The 15,702-nt window shown below is 33.9% G+C and overlaps 1 protein-coding gene and 1 non-coding gene across 2 annotated transcripts; both read right to left on the reverse strand.

The window, feature by feature from the left end:
• Positions 1 to 3,564: 3,564 nt before the first annotated feature.
• On the reverse strand, positions 3,565 to 15,381 carry LOC133175468 (uncharacterized). The gene is made up of 4 exons (XM_061310571.1): positions 15,156 to 15,381; positions 8,370 to 8,477; positions 4,302 to 4,380; positions 3,565 to 4,156 (listed from the first exon to the last, which is right to left on the reverse strand). The coding sequence occupies exons 1-4, from the start codon at positions 15,343 to 15,345 to the stop codon at positions 3,979 to 3,981; spliced, it is 555 nt and encodes a 184-aa protein (XP_061166555.1). The 5' UTR covers positions 15,346 to 15,381; the 3' UTR covers positions 3,565 to 3,978.
• Trnas-uga (transfer RNA serine (anticodon UGA)) lies at positions 11,647 to 11,719 on the reverse strand. The gene has a single exon. It is a non-coding gene; the product is annotated as a tRNA-Ser (tRNA).
• Positions 15,382 to 15,702: the final 321 nt, after the last annotated feature.

Here is a 15,702-nt window from a genome sequence, read left to right on the forward strand (position 1 = left end):
AGATAAACTTATTTTCATTCAAAATATTGTCGTATTTTCACTTTTTAAATGGCACTATTTTTAGATCGCGGAAGGATTCTTCTTGAATGAATGTGTACGCTATCGGATAGATAAGTTTTTTTATTCCCAGTTTTTATCTATCTAATTAATTTACATGGACTGAAATTCATTTTATCAGTTTACATTATGTGTAAACCATTTTCAGGTACGCTCTCTCTGATGGTGTATTTAGATTTTTAATTAGATGGAAAATTAAAAGAATATATTTTTAGCCCTATCATGGCGACGTCATTGACAGGCCGTTATTTTGGATAAAATAATGCGAGAAAAATAATCATTCATTACATACTCGTGTGGGAATAGTGAAATTCCACCTCGGGGCCAAGATTCACGGTCTAGGACTCGGCAAAGCCTCGTCCTAGACCGTGAATCTTGTCCCCTTGGTGGAATTTCACTATCCCACACTCGTAGTAATGAATGATTCTATTATTCCCACACGAGTATGTGATGAATGATTATTTTTCTCGCATTATTTTATCCAAAATAACGGCCTGTCAATGACGTCGTCATGATAGGGCTAAAAATATATTCTTTTAATTTTCCATCTAATTAAAAATCTAAATACACCATCAGAGAGAGCGTACCTGAAAATGGTTTACACATAGTGTAAACTGATAAAATGAATTTCAGTCCATGTAAATTAATTAGATAGATAAAAACTGGGAATAAAAAAACTTATCTATCTGATACATTCATTCAAGAAGAATCTTCCGCGATCTAAAAATAGTGCCATTTAAAAAGTGAAAATAGGACAATATTTTGAATGAAAATAAGTTTATCTTAATAAGTTAAATGACAACATTTTAAGTATATGTAATATTTTTTAACATTGTTACAATTTCTTTATATAAAGACGGAATGTTTACGTTATCGTTCGCGGCGTAGTAATACACAGTGTAAGACAGAAAAATCTCACACTGCTGTCTCACACCGGACAAGTCAATCTTACACCGGTGATTATGCGAGAAATCAGTGTTCGAGATACCGAAGTTCAACTGTATATAAATAATATTCGTGATTCCAAGTGAAAAATATTTGCTTACAGTATTATCTACTATTATGAACTAACTTCATTCAAATGAATAATAACAAACCTCAGATCTTTCAAACAACTATAAAAAGAAGACTTATTAAAAAAAAAAAAAATGAAAATTACCTATCTGAAAACGAAATCTAAGTCTATTACATCAATGGAAACTGAATACATCGCTAAAAAATAAGTGTAAAACTTTCGAGCTACAATGAAACTTAAAAATCAGGAATACACTATAATAAAATACTGCATGCGCCATTATGCTTTTCCAATCACATTCTCATTTGTACAAAACCACAAGTGCATAAATTCATACATCTCAACAACTTATATAAAATATGTAAGTTGAAAATACAAGGAACATAAAATAAACTAGTATTAATTGTAACGGGGACCGTTACAGATGTTCCCCAAACGCTCCCCAACTCCCTTTTGGTGTCTTATTTCCTGTAAGCTTCATTAAATAAGGCAATTAAATATATTGGTCATTTAACGCATTTCACGCGCGCGCACGTGCATGCATGTGCAGGTTGACAACATCATTCCGTCTGTACTATAAATGCATCTTTATATTCTCAGTATCAAAACATTTCATCAAAAAATATATAAGTTCCGGCTATATCAAGTATATTGGTCATCTTAGCATTGCGCGCACGCGCACCTGTATGCATGTTCATAATGACCATGCCATTTTGTCTAAACTTATGATATGTCTGTTTATTCTTAGTATCAAAGCTTTTCATAAAAAAATATAAAAGTTACGGCTATATTAAGTATATTGGTCATTAAACACATTGCACGCGCGCGCATGTGCATGCATGTGCATGGTGGCCACATCATCTTGTCTACACTTTTAATATATCTGTATATTTTTAATATCAAAGCTTTTCATCAAAAAATATAAAAAGTACGGCTATATTAAGTAAATTGGTCATTTAACACATTGCACGCGCGCGCACGTGCATGCATATGCATGCATGTGCATGATGATCATGTCGCCTTGTCTACACTTTAAATACATACAAATATTTTGAGTATCAAAGCATTTCATCAAAAAGTTTCAAAGTTACAACTATATCAAGTAAATTGGTCATTTTACGCTTTGCGCGTGCGCGCACGTGCATGCATGTGCATGTTGACCATGTCATCTTGTTCATACTTTTAATATATCCTTATATTCTGAGTATCAAAGCATTTCATCAAAAAATATAAAAGTTACAGCTATTTCAAGTATATTGGTCATTTTACGCATTGCACGCGCACGCACGTGCATGCGCGTGCGCGCAAAATGACCTTCGTTCCGCAAATCTACATAACATGCCTAGTAACCCTAAAAAGGTTTCACCTCAATCGGATGTGTAGTTTCGGAGATCACTCACGGACAAAAAAGTACCCAGGAAAAATAATAATAATAATAATAACTAGTATTAATTGTAACGGGGACCGTTACAGATGTTCCCCAAACGCTCCCCAACTTCCCTTTGGTGTCATTCCCTGTAAGCTTCATTAAATAAGGCAATCAAGTATTTTTTTTTACGCATTACACCCGTGCGCACGGGCATGCATGTACAAAATGACCATGTCAACTTGTCTACACTTTTAATACATCTTTATATTCAAATTTCATCAAAGATAAAAAAAAAATCGGCTATATTAAGTATATCTGTCATTTTACGCATTGCACGCGCGCGCACGTGCATGCATGTCCATAATGACCGTGTCATCTTATCAACACTATGAACATATCAACATATTTTGAGTATCAAAACATTTCATCAAAAAGTATAAAAGTTACAGCTATATCAAATATATTGGTCATTTTAGCATTGCATGCGCGCGCACGTGCATGCATCTGCATGTTGACAATGATGTCTTGTCTACATTAATAATATGTCTATATATTCTGAGTATCAAAGCATTACATCAACAAATGTAAAAGTCATGGTCATATCAATTATATTGGCAATTTAACTCATTGCACGCTTACGCACGTGCATGCATGTGTGCGCTGACCATGTCATCTTGTGTACACTTCTAATATATTTTCATATTCTGACTTTCAAAGCAATTCATCAAAAAAATGTACAAGTTAAGTCTATATTATTTGTATTGGTTATTTCAATCATTGCGCATGCGCACACGTGCATGCATGTGCATTCTGACCATGTCATCTTGTCTACACTTTTAATATATCCAGATATCCTGAGTATCAAAGCATTTCATCAAAAGATACGAAAGTTATGGCTATATCAAGTATATTGGTCATTTAACTCATTGCACCTGCACGCACGTGCACGAACGTGCATGCATGTGTGCGCTGATCAAGTCTTCTTGTCTACACTTCTTATATGTATTTATATTCAGAGTTTCAAAGCAATTCATCAAAAAATGTACATGTTAGGTCTATATCAATTTTACTGGTTATTTCAATCAATGCGCATGCGCGCACGTGCATGCATGTGCATTCTGACTATGTCATCTTGTCTACACTATTAATATATCCTTATATTCTTAGTATCAAAGTATTTCATCAAAAGATATGAAAGTTATGGCTATATCAAGTATATTGGTCATTTTACTCATTGCATGCGCACGCACGTGCATGCACGTGCGCGCAAAATGACCTTCGTTCCGCAAATCTACATAACATTCCTATTAACCCTAAAAAGGTTTCACCTCAATCGGATGTGTAGTTTCGGAGATCACTCACGGACAAAAAAGTACCCAGGAAGAAAAATAATAATAATAATAATAATAAGAAACAGAGTAAAAACAATATGTTCCCAAACTTCGTTTGGGGAACATAATAATAAGAAACAGAGTAAAAACAATATGTTCCCAAACTTCGTTTGGGGAACATAACTACATGTAAGAATTCCATTTTGTTAAACCTCCTTTAAGTTAGTACATGGCTTCAGCAACCGCTCGCCAGACGTAGTTTTCCGAGACGAGAATAGTCTCAATCGGATTATAATAAGAAGAACCCCAATAGCAATCACAAACACAAAAACAGCCAACACTGCCAGTAAAGCAAGAATCATATTCCAACGATTATCGTCTATCCTGAAAGACAAAGTTCGGAAAAGCTTGATTGCAGTTTTCATGGCCCTTAAAAGCGCTATACGAAATGTTAATGAATTATGTATCTTTTGTCATAATTCAGTGCAAAATATTAGACCAAGAAGAAAAGTTATAATAATTTACTTACATGTTTATGCTTTGATTTTCGATCTTCTTTGTAGAAATTTCTTTAGAACTGCTTTTCACCAAATCATAGCAAAGTTGATCTTAAACAAGAAGAGACATAACTTTTTAAAAAACCTTTTTTACATCTTAATGTTAGAATGATATTTTTCTTAATCATCATCACCCTAATACAATTACAACTGATTTATGACGCTATTGAAAAGATATAAAGTATATAAGACACTAAAGTATAAAGTTCTTTCTTAAAGAATGCTACTCTAACGTTTTATTTAATTGATTTCTCAAGACATGTCGTTTAAAATAAGGTTTTACCATGGAAAGAGTGATATTAGCTCTTATTTATTTTATATGATTTTTTTGTATCTTTTTTTTTAAAGAAATTGTATTTTTTTTTTATTTGGAAGTAAGATGCTTTAGACTTTAAAATTTGCTGTTAATAAATGCACAATATAAAAATCAAATAAAAACTGTCAGGAAGAGTCAAATCATAGAAAGACAACTTGATTTTGTTAATAAAAAATTATGTATGAAAATAAAACACAATAATTGTTGCTATTTTTAGGTCACCTGAGTAAACTCAGGTGACCTATTGCTATCTGTTTTCGTCCGTCGTCGTACGTCGTTCGTCGGTCGTAAACTTTTGAACATTTTTAGCTTCTTCTCTGGAACCGCTCAACCAATTTCAACCAAATTTGGCATATAGTATTTATGGGTAAAGGGGAACAAAAATTGTGAATTTCATGGTCCCTGCCCCCCTGGGGCCTGAGGGGTGGGGCTAAAACCACCAAAATTAATGCAATCTTTAAAAATCTTCTTCTTTACTCCTGGACATCAAGCAGTCAAACTGTTGGCATCATTGTAATGAGCATTGAGTCCTCTACCAAAATTGTGAAATTCATGGCTCCAGGGTCAGGGGTTCTGGTGCTAGGGCGGGGCTATATAGATCACATAGTGAAAGTGCATTATTTCTTTGAAAATCTTCTTCTCTGCTCCTGGGTATTAAATAAACTAACTAAGTATATAGTTATGATGAGTAAGAGTGCCTCTTCCAAAATTGTGAAATTCATGGCCCCAGGGTCTGGGATTCTTGTGTTAGGGCGGGGCTCTATTGATTATATAGTGAAAATGCATTAATTCTTTGAAAATCTTCTTCTCTGATCCTGGGTATTAAATAAACTAACTAAGTATATAGTTATGATGAGTAAGAGTGCCTCTTCTAAAATTGTGAAATTCATGGCCCCAGGGGCAGGGGTTCTGGTTTAAGGGCGGGGCTCTATTGATTATATAGTGAAAATGCATTAATTCATTGAAAATCTTCTTCTCTGCTACTGGGTATTAAATTCAGTAACTAAGTACATAGTTAGGATGAACAAGAGTGCCTCTTCCAAAACTGTGAATTTCATGGCCCCTGGATCAGGGGTTCTGGTGTTAGGGCGGGGCTCTATTGATTATATAGTGAAAATGCATTAATTCTTTGAAAATCTTCTTCTCTGCTCCTGGGTATCAAATTCAGTAACTAAGTACATAGTTATGATAAGCAAGAGTGCCTCTTCCAAAATTGTGAATTTCATGGCCCCAGGGGCAGGGGTTCTGGTGTAAGGGCGGGGGCTCTATCGACTATATAGTGAAAATGCATTAATTCTTTGAAAATCTTCTCCTCTGCTCCTGGGCATTAAGGTGATAAACTAAGTACATAGTTATGATGAGGAGGTGGGCCTCTTCCAGAATTGTGAAAGCCATGGCCCCTGGGTCAGGGGTTCTGGTGTTAGGGCAGGGCTCTATGGATTATATAGTGAAAATGCTTTAATTCTTTGAAAATCTTCTTCTCTGCTACTGGAGACTATTTAAACAAACTAAGTGCATGGTTATGATGCATAAGGATGCCTTTTCCAAAATTGTGAATTTCATGGCCCCAGGGTCAGGGGTTCTGGTGTTAGGGCGGGGCTCTATTGATTATATAGTGAAAATGCATTAATTCTTTGAAAATCTTCTTCTCTGCTACTGGAGATTATTTAAACAAACTAAGTGCATGATTATGATAGACAAGGATGCCTCTTCCAAAATTTTTAAATATATTGCCTCAGTTTTTGGGGTTCTTGAGGAGGGGGGGGGGCTCTATTGATTATATAGTGAAAAAGCATTAATTCTATTAATTAATCATTAATTAATCCTGTCGGCTCCTTAGTGTTGAGCTGATAAATAAATTGCTTAGCTACGATGAAAATGGGAGCTTCGAACAGAATTTTTAAATCTTGTGGTCCTAGGGTCAGGGGTTCTGGCATAACGAGGGGGGGGGGGGGGCTTTTGATAATATAGTGGAAAAGTGTTAATTCTTTGAAGTCCATAGTAATGATGATGAGGGTAACTCTTCCAAATTTGTGAATTTCTTGACCTTTGGTCTTGGGTTCTGGTGTTAGGGTAAGGCTTTGTTGAATCTGTAGTGAAAATGCATTGTACCTGTGAAATTCTTCTCTGCTTCTGGGCATATCGGAAGCAAACTGAGTAAAAGTTTAAATGATATGAGTAAGCGTATTTCTACCAGATTTTTAAACATCTGGACCATTCGTCTAAGCATTCTGGTCCTGGGCAGGGCTCTATTAATTTGTATTCTACTGAGAGAAGTTATTCCCCCTTTCCATTCACCTTTGATAATTAATCACTGTAAATAATGGATTTGAAAGGTTAATAGAATAAGATAATTATGCAAGAATGTTTATCGTATAATTAAAAAAGTACTTTCTTAGTTTTAATAATCAGGTAGACCTGTAAGTAATAGATAAATAAAAATGAGACAAAAATAACTTATCTTATTAAAAGTTCTTCAAAGACCATAAGAGAGGTCAATGGTAGAGATCTTAATATGGGTTTAAAAATAGTACAGAAGCACTAATAGTTAGTTAATAGTCTGCATGGTGATAGTGTTAAGTGGGGGACAGATTAGAACTCAATTTCTGAGTTGATAGTGAATACTAGACTAATTATTTTGTTGATCCTGATCTTCCTACTTCTCTTGTTTTTGTTCCTCTGCTCTGCCTCTGGGTATTAAGTAATCAAAGTAAGCATGCTAACTGTATAGTTATGATGAGCAATAGTGCCTCTTTCAAAATTGTGAGTTACATGGCCTCTGGTGCAAAATACAAACCAAATTCAATTGTTGGAAAGTTGTTACGTGATACTCAGGTGACCTATAAGGCCCGTGGGCCTCTTGTTAAACCTATGGATAAGTCTGTAAGAAACAAGTCACAAAGGGGGAACATATGATACTCAATCATATTTTAAAAAGAAACTAAAATAAAATTGTCGAACTTACGAAGAAAATGCTAATTTTCAAATTTGAACCAATTCCAGATCAAAATTTAACCGATTTCGATAAAAATCAATACAACATTCATTATTACTGCCTATCTAATACAGTTTCTACTTAGAAATCCAATGGGATATGATAACAAGTTCAATTATTTTGTAAACCATATCACACCAAAGGAAACTACTATTCCTGTGAAATTGTGATATACTTCCATTTTATATAATTCTGGTTGAGATCAGTTTAATTTTGATCGGGATTGGTTCAACTTTGAAAATTAATAATTTTTCCTAAACTTTTCATTTCAATTTCTTTATCAAAAACAATTGCGTCATATTTCTTTTCAATAGGACACTTGTTTCTTGGCGATTTTATCCTCAGGTATAAAAAAATTAACAAATTATATTTTTTAAATTCATAAATTATTTTTTGATAAAAAGTTTCAAAAGTCTATCTGACTTTTCTTGAAATGTTTTATTAGATATTTATATTTTGCGTTTATTAACAACAAATTTTAAACTCTAAAGCATTTTTTTGAAAATAAAACAATTTTCACTTTCTTTGAAAAAAAAAGTACCAAAAAAAAAAATACATATGACATAATTAAGAGCTAATATTAATCTTTCCATGCTGAAACTGTATAATTTCAAACGAGATGTCTTAAAGATCCATTAACTAAAATTTTGTTGTAGCATTCCAATTTTAGATAATAACTATATAAACTACTTTAAAAAAGGAATAAAAAGAAGAATAATACCAACTTACATTTATAAATATCAGTTGATATGTATCTGACTGGACATGTTTCACAACGGTTTGCCAAATTCGACTGAATGACTCTGCCATGTGCGTTATATTCAGCACATCTTTTACCTGGAATATTTTTAAAAAAATTTTCAATGAGAACTCTCGGAGAGAGAGAGAGAGAGAGAGGGAGCATCTTATTTTCGATATTATAGCGATTATCCCACTTTTTTGTTGCCAGGAGTGCTTCTCGTTATTGTAATCTTAGAAAAAATTTACAAAAGTCTAACTATGATTTATAAATTTTAACTGCAACTTTATTTACAATGGTAAGAATTTCTAAATGCATTGCATTAAATTTAAAAGTAAACAAAACACCACTTTCTCAAAAACAAAACAAAACACCACTTTCTCAAAAAATACGATTTGTGAAATATACAATAGCCTAATAGATTTTTCTCGTATCGTCGGCTGACGTCCTTCATGTCGTCCGATACTAATGTCGGCCGATCATGTTTTTCAGCCGACGATACGAGAAAAATTTGGTCGACCGACCATCAGCAAATGTAGGTATTAGTCGGCGTAACGCTCTTTTTTTCCTCACTATATCACTTGTAACTTCACTGTACATAACGCTTTCGGACTATTTAGTACCCTTCTTGTATTGCCATAATATGGATCATTTAAAAAAAAACATAATGAACATATACATACGACATACTCGTACATATTTAATTTGTAAGACACTATCCCATAACCTAAAGTTATTATATATTATTATAAAGTATTATACAGTGGCTTACGCCGACTGACCCCAAGAATGACTCTGCAAAGGGAAGCAACTTTTGCAAATTTGAAAGTCGACTACTAATTAATTAAATATATTAGCACTAAAAATAAGCCTATCTAATTATTGACGCTATAATTTTAACACAATAAAAAGTCAATAATTATACCGGTACCAGGAAATACTAGTAGAATTTGAAGTTAGAAGTGATTCTCAAACTACCAGAAATAAACTATGGCCGGGGTAACTTTTTATTTTAACGTATCTCATTTAGATCAACATACAGCAGACATCCATATAAGCTTTCTCCATAAGGCACAAGATGTATAAGTACATCCATATAAAGTATATTTTATATACAATATAAGGGCTTGGTATCGACTGGAAATTTCGTATTGCCATATTTGGAACCGCATTGCGATATGTATTGCAATATTTTTAATAACAGTTAAAATGCTCTTTTCTCATTTTATTAACCTCCATTTATAAGCTGAGAATCCACTGTGGGACGTGGAGACCGGTCCTTCGGATGAGACCGTATAAACCGAGGTCCCGTGTCGCAATAGGTGCTGGCACGAAAAAGATTCCTCACTGCTCAATGGCCGTAAGTGCCGAGTACAGGACAAAATTTGTAGCTCTCCATCGGCAATGATGGCGTCTCCATATGAGTGAAAAATTCTCGAGAGGGACGTTAAACAATAAACAAATAAACAATAAACAAACAAAAAAATTATGAGCTGAGTGTATAAAACTTTTATAAATACGTTGTAATAAAAAAGTTCCTGTTGATTTCACTAGTTTGGCAACGAAATGCAACCATACAACAGAAACATTTACCGTTTGGTACTGTTTGGCACGATTGAAAACGTTTCTGTCATCTTAAATTTCATATTTTACTTCATAAATCTAATGCCCAATCATTTTACCGGTACTGTAAAAACGTATCGCAATACGATATTTTTGTTAACGAATCGCAATATACCGGAATATCGATATTATTGCGCAGCCATTTACAATATATTTAAGGTTTTCCTTTGTACCTTCTAGTAGCTATCTTGCTAACCAAGTCCATTGCTTATAGTTTATATGTTACTGATAAGTGGCCAGAGAAATATAGCAGATGTACTAGTAGAAATGTCACTTGTTTTTAAGACGTTCTCTATAAAAACAATCACTAAGAATGTCGATCAGCATTGAATAAACATTTAAAAAAAGAAATAGGTAAGATAATTAAATTCTAATTTCAATGATACAATATTAATAATAAATAAAAATCAATGACAGTGACCTTGATTTGTTTCACATTCAATGATACGAAAAGTGAAAAAATAAACCACAAAATGGAATTGAAAAGTAATGGTCATTACTGACATTTGTTGAAAGTAATACATTACAAATACTTGTAAGGTGGATGTATTGCACAATATTACATCCATTACTCTAAAAGATGTAATGATTAAAATGAATTACCATTACATATTGCTCTTGTCAAGAATGCCTATGCAAGTCCTCTCCATTTTGCACAAGCTAATTACATTTTAAAACTGATTTTGAAGGAATCTATAATTCTGTACATTTGAATGAGCATTTTTGTTTAAGATATTCTCAATGCCTGCAGATATACTTAAGAAATAAGGTATCATTTTTAAACATCTATCGGGCTATAAATACGGGTTGGTCACGAGATCAAATTCCATAAAGCCCGAAGGGCTTTATGGTAAATTTGATCTCGTACCAACCCGTATTTATAGCCCGATAGATGTTTTAAAATGATACCTTATTACTTATATTTACATTTGTGACTTATTCATATTTTATATTTGCCTGATTATAATATTTAACGCGTGAAACGTTTTATTTTTCAAACCCAACGGCACATGTTTGATCCACTGATTGCGCGTCGACCCTTTATGACGTCACTGAGAAATTACGTCGAACGTTTATGACGCGAGGAACCCGTGTTTATACGGATATAGATACGCGTTGCCTTCAATAGTGTTATATAAAAGAAAACATTTGCAAATGTAAATATATGTACATGTAACTCTTCGGCAGATGTTTACTGAATAATAATTCATAGCATATTTGAAAAGGAAATTCCTGAAACGTTATAAAAGTACAGGAGAAAAGAAAATAACGTACACAGTATAATAAATTCAATATATGATCAGTTTGACCCCCACCCTAAGGGTCTGGTTCTGGGGGCAAAAATTTTATACTGTTGATGAAGGCTATCAAAAAAATTCCTGCTACATGTCCATGATGTAATTTACTTTCAATATATTACCAATTTAGCCACACCAGGGGATTTGAGCCTTTGGTCAAGGGACAATAATTTAGGTAGAGGGCTTAATGTTAATTATAATCAAGCAAAACAATTTGTCTGACGTGCCCATGGACCATGAAACAGAATTAAAATTACGTCAAATTTTTAATCATCTGTAATATGTTTTATTGTCTAAAATAACACCTTTGTAAATCAACTGTAACAGTAAAGGAGAAAAATGCGACTGACCAGACCAGGATTCGAACCTGGGTCCCCTGAATCTCAAGTCAGGTGCTCTACCTTCTGAACTATCTGGCCACCGGCGATCTAACCCGTCCAGTCACTACATTCCCCCTCCTTAAAAGTCGCATAACCCTACCCAGGCTCTTCCCTGACAGTCTTTTAACTGTCACTTCCAGGGCATGGCATCAAATATTATGTAACCGGAGGTAGATCTCTTTTTTAAAAAAATAATGCTGAGTCTGAGCTAATAATAACTAACATAGAAAACAATAATACCAAAAATAAATAGTGAATAGTGGTTCAAGAAGTTAGATTTCTTATCTACAAATCCCTAAAACAGGCTGGACTTGGAAAGGGGAAATTGAATTAAAGTCTATAAATCCTACATCCTAGCTTAAAGCTAAAGCTAGCTAAGACCTAATTGCTATTATATCATAAGAATTTGTTAGCACCAAATGAAGAAAACTACCTGAACAATTTTTACACCCTGGCTAGACTCAAAAATAAAAGCCAATAAATATCAAAGATCCAAAGGCTAACTTATCCAATCAGAACACAGCTATCAAAAGTATATTGGAAAGACTGCCAACATGGGTGACACTTCCTGTTTAAAAAGTAAAAGTGGAATGTCAACACATGGTCAAGCTTATAAAAGATTGATAATAAATGGGTTTTACGTTAAGTAACAACTGAATACAGTAAATAGAATTATCATACTGAAATACCAGAAAATCCTTGTAAAATATAATTTACGAAACCAGGGCTATTGAAATAAAAAAGCACAACACAATATGGAAAAAAATGAAATGTTAAATTTCTACAGAAGCGTATTAGTGCCACATAATATATTTTTTTTTAAGTTGGTAAATCCAATTTTCATCTTGCCTTTTCCAACTTAAACAAGTTGGTAATTCCAACTTTAAAGTTAGCTTTTCCAACTTAAATATTGGCTTTTCCTACTTAAAAGTTGGTAATTACAACTTAAATTTAAGCTTTTCTAACCCTTTCCTTGGTTTTTTTTCTTCATTTTATATTATCATCAACTTTAGAAATGCAAAATTAATACAGGGAAAGTATGATTTATCAGAAAACTTGTACTAAGTGTATCAATTCTCTATATGAAAATCACAATGAAAGCCACCCCCCCCCCCACTTTATTCGTCATAATTTTAAAAATTTTAAAATAGCAATAAAATCGTTCTTTCCATTGTAATTATAAAACATAAACATGAGTCAAGCTACAACGTATAGGAGTAAATCGCAAAAATCCTTAAAAAGTTGGAAAAGCCAAATTTCAAAGTTGGAATAATCAACTTTAAAGTTAGAATGACAAATTTTTAAAGATGGAATTACCAAAACAAAAAATTTTTATTGGCGCTAATACGCTTCTGTACATTTCAGCACAGCAAACAAAGTTTGACTTAATAAGCTTAAGAAATTTCATAACCGCCAGTCCAAATTTCATGAGTAAATAATTTTTTTTAAATTTAATGCATTTTAAATATATGGTTAACTTGTCCTACCCTACAGCCTGAACACGGGACCCAGGAGTCATCAATTCTTAGGTCATCTGAGCCACTCAGGTGACCTTTTGATATCCATTTTCGTCCGTCGTCGTGCGTTGTGCGTCGCACGTTAACATTTGAACATTTTCAGCTCCTTTTCTGCAACCGCTGAATTAATTTCAACCAATTTTGGCATAGAACATCTATGAGTAAAGGGGAACAAAAATTGTGAATTTCATGGTCCCTGCCCCCCCCCCCCCCGGGGGGGGGGGGCTAAGGACCGGGGCCAAAACCATCAAAATGAGTGCAATCTTTAAAGATCTTGTTCTCTACTCCTGGACATCAAGCAGTCAAACTGTTGACATAATTCTAATATGGATTGAGCCCTCTACCAAAATTGTGAAATTCATGGCTCCAGGGTCGGGGGTTCTGGAGTTAGGGTTGGGCTCTACTGATCATACAGTGAAAATGCATAACTTCTTTAAAAGTCTTCTTCTATTCCCCTGCACATAAACTCCCCTAGCAGATAAACTAGGTGCATGGTTATGATGATTTGTGGCCCCAGAGTGAGGGGTTCTGTGGGTAGGGGTCTATTGATTATATAGTGAAAGTGCATTATTTCTTTGAAAATCTTCCCTGCTCCTAGGTATTTAGCAGATAAACCAAATATATAGTTATGATAAGCAAGGGCGCCTGTTCCGAAATTGTGAATATCTTGGCCCCTGGGTCAGGGGTTCTGGTGTTAGGGTGGGTCCCTATTGGTTATATAATAAAATTGCACTAATTCTTTGAAAATCTTCTTTCTGCCCCTGGGTATCTAACAGATAAACCAAGTATATAGTTATGATGAGGAAGGGCAACTTTTCTAAAATTGTGTATATCGCAGTTCCTGGGTCAGGGTTCTGGTGTTAGGGCGGGTTTTTATTGATTTTATAGTGAAATTGCATTAATTCTTTGAATATCTTTTCTGCTTATGGGCATTTATCAGATAAACTTAGTGCATGGTTATGATGATCAAGGATGCCTCTTCAAAAATTGTGAAATTTGTGGCCCTAGGGTCAGGGGTTCATGTCGGGGGTTGGGGGTCTATTAAACTGGGATGGGATACTAGTAACTGAAATAAGTAATTGTAATTTACTGTATTTAAAAACATTTTTCAAAGTAATTGAAAGTTTTGTAATTGAGTTTGCTTTCAATTACAAGTAATTGAATATATTTAAATACATTCCAAAAATGTCATGTATTTTGCAATTACATTTCAAACACTTAATTTTTTAAGTTAATTATAAAAAACCGTTTTATAATTATGCATACCAGTACTGTTTGGTAAGGTTTATTCAATAATCAAATGCCTAATAATATTTATACAGCATAAACTCACTGCCCAGGGCAATATAGGAAAGGTCAAAATGAAAAAAATTGCTGCTTCAAAATATTTTGTTTTAATCTATGGATTGTTACATTATACTCATATGACCGTAAAGGCCCTTGGGCCTCTTGTGTAATTTTGATTCTCATTGTAATCATCTAAACAGCTTGCCTGATATTTTTGAAGTTGTATCTTCAATACATGAACTGACATGGCGTTGGCCTCAGCCGAGGTGGCTGGGTGGGTGGGGATTTAACAATTTTGAGAGGTAAATTCATTACAATTACGTTCAAAGTTTGTCTGCTAAATGTCAAGGAGTAAAGAAGATTTTGAAGATTGCATTAATTTTAATAATTATGGCACCATCCCTCAGGTCCCAGGGAGACAGAGACCATGAAATTCACAATTTTTCCCTATTTGTACAAAGATCCTATGCATAAATAAAATGGTTGAATTTTTTTTTCAGTGGTTCCATAGAAGAAGCTGATAATGGTCAAATGTTCACAATCGATGCAAGAGGAACAACGATGGGCGAAAACAGACAACAAAAGGTCAACTGAGTGACTTAATAATTAATTTTTGAAGAATGACAAAAAACTGCATCATGTTTTATCATTCAGTAATCTTATTTACCTACCCAGTATATATGTCGCAGGCATGCACACTTCGTATGTTGCATTTAAAAACTCATTTGGCAGACAATGGTACATGTGCGTCACATTTGAACGCCCCGATGCAGCGCAGGTATTTTGAGGCACATAACATCCTTTTAAATGTTCCCTCTCCCTCCAAGCCTTTAGAGATTCAGGACATGATGTCACTCTCATTTTTTGGTGACAAGAATTCGATATTGCTTTCGTGATCTTAAATAAAAGACACACGGAATAAGAATTGAAGTAATAGCAAGCACATAAAAACTAAAATAGAATACATTTCTGCGTGATTTGTAGATTACCAGAAAATTGAGAAGAATGCCAACGATGACTGTACATGCAATTGAAACTTTCATTTTCTCTTTTTTCTCCTTGATAATAAATCTATAAAAGATATCGATATAGTCTTAAGATAATAAACACCAATAGAATAGATATTTCTTTCCAGAATAAACAATATCTAAGTAAGGATGAAACCAGGAAAATTAGAATTCTCATTCGAATAGTGTTACATATAACTGGCGGACTGAA

The sequence above is a fragment of the Saccostrea echinata genome, unplaced genomic scaffold (genome assembly GCF_033153115.1).
Source record: "Saccostrea echinata isolate AGI-Se365-2 ecotype Australia unplaced genomic scaffold, CSIRO_AGI_Sech_v1 ptg000062l, whole genome shotgun sequence".
In the NCBI taxonomy this organism is placed as follows: domain Eukaryota; kingdom Metazoa; phylum Mollusca; class Bivalvia; order Ostreida; family Ostreidae; genus Saccostrea; species Saccostrea echinata.

Bases quoted from the DNA above. Each gene is read 5' to 3' on its own strand.
- LOC133175468 (XM_061310571.1), bottom strand. From the start codon at position 15,345: ATGAGAGTGACATCATGTCCTGAATCTCTAAAGGCTTGGAGGGAGAGG. The intron at 8,478-15,155 runs GTAGGTAAATAA...AAAATATTCCAG, and splicing joins GCCTGCGACATATATACTGG to GTAAAAGATGTGCTGAATAT. The intron at 4,381-8,369 runs GTAAGTTGGTAT...TTCTTGTTTAAG, and splicing joins ATCAACTGATATTTATAAAT to ATCAACTTTGCTATGATTTG.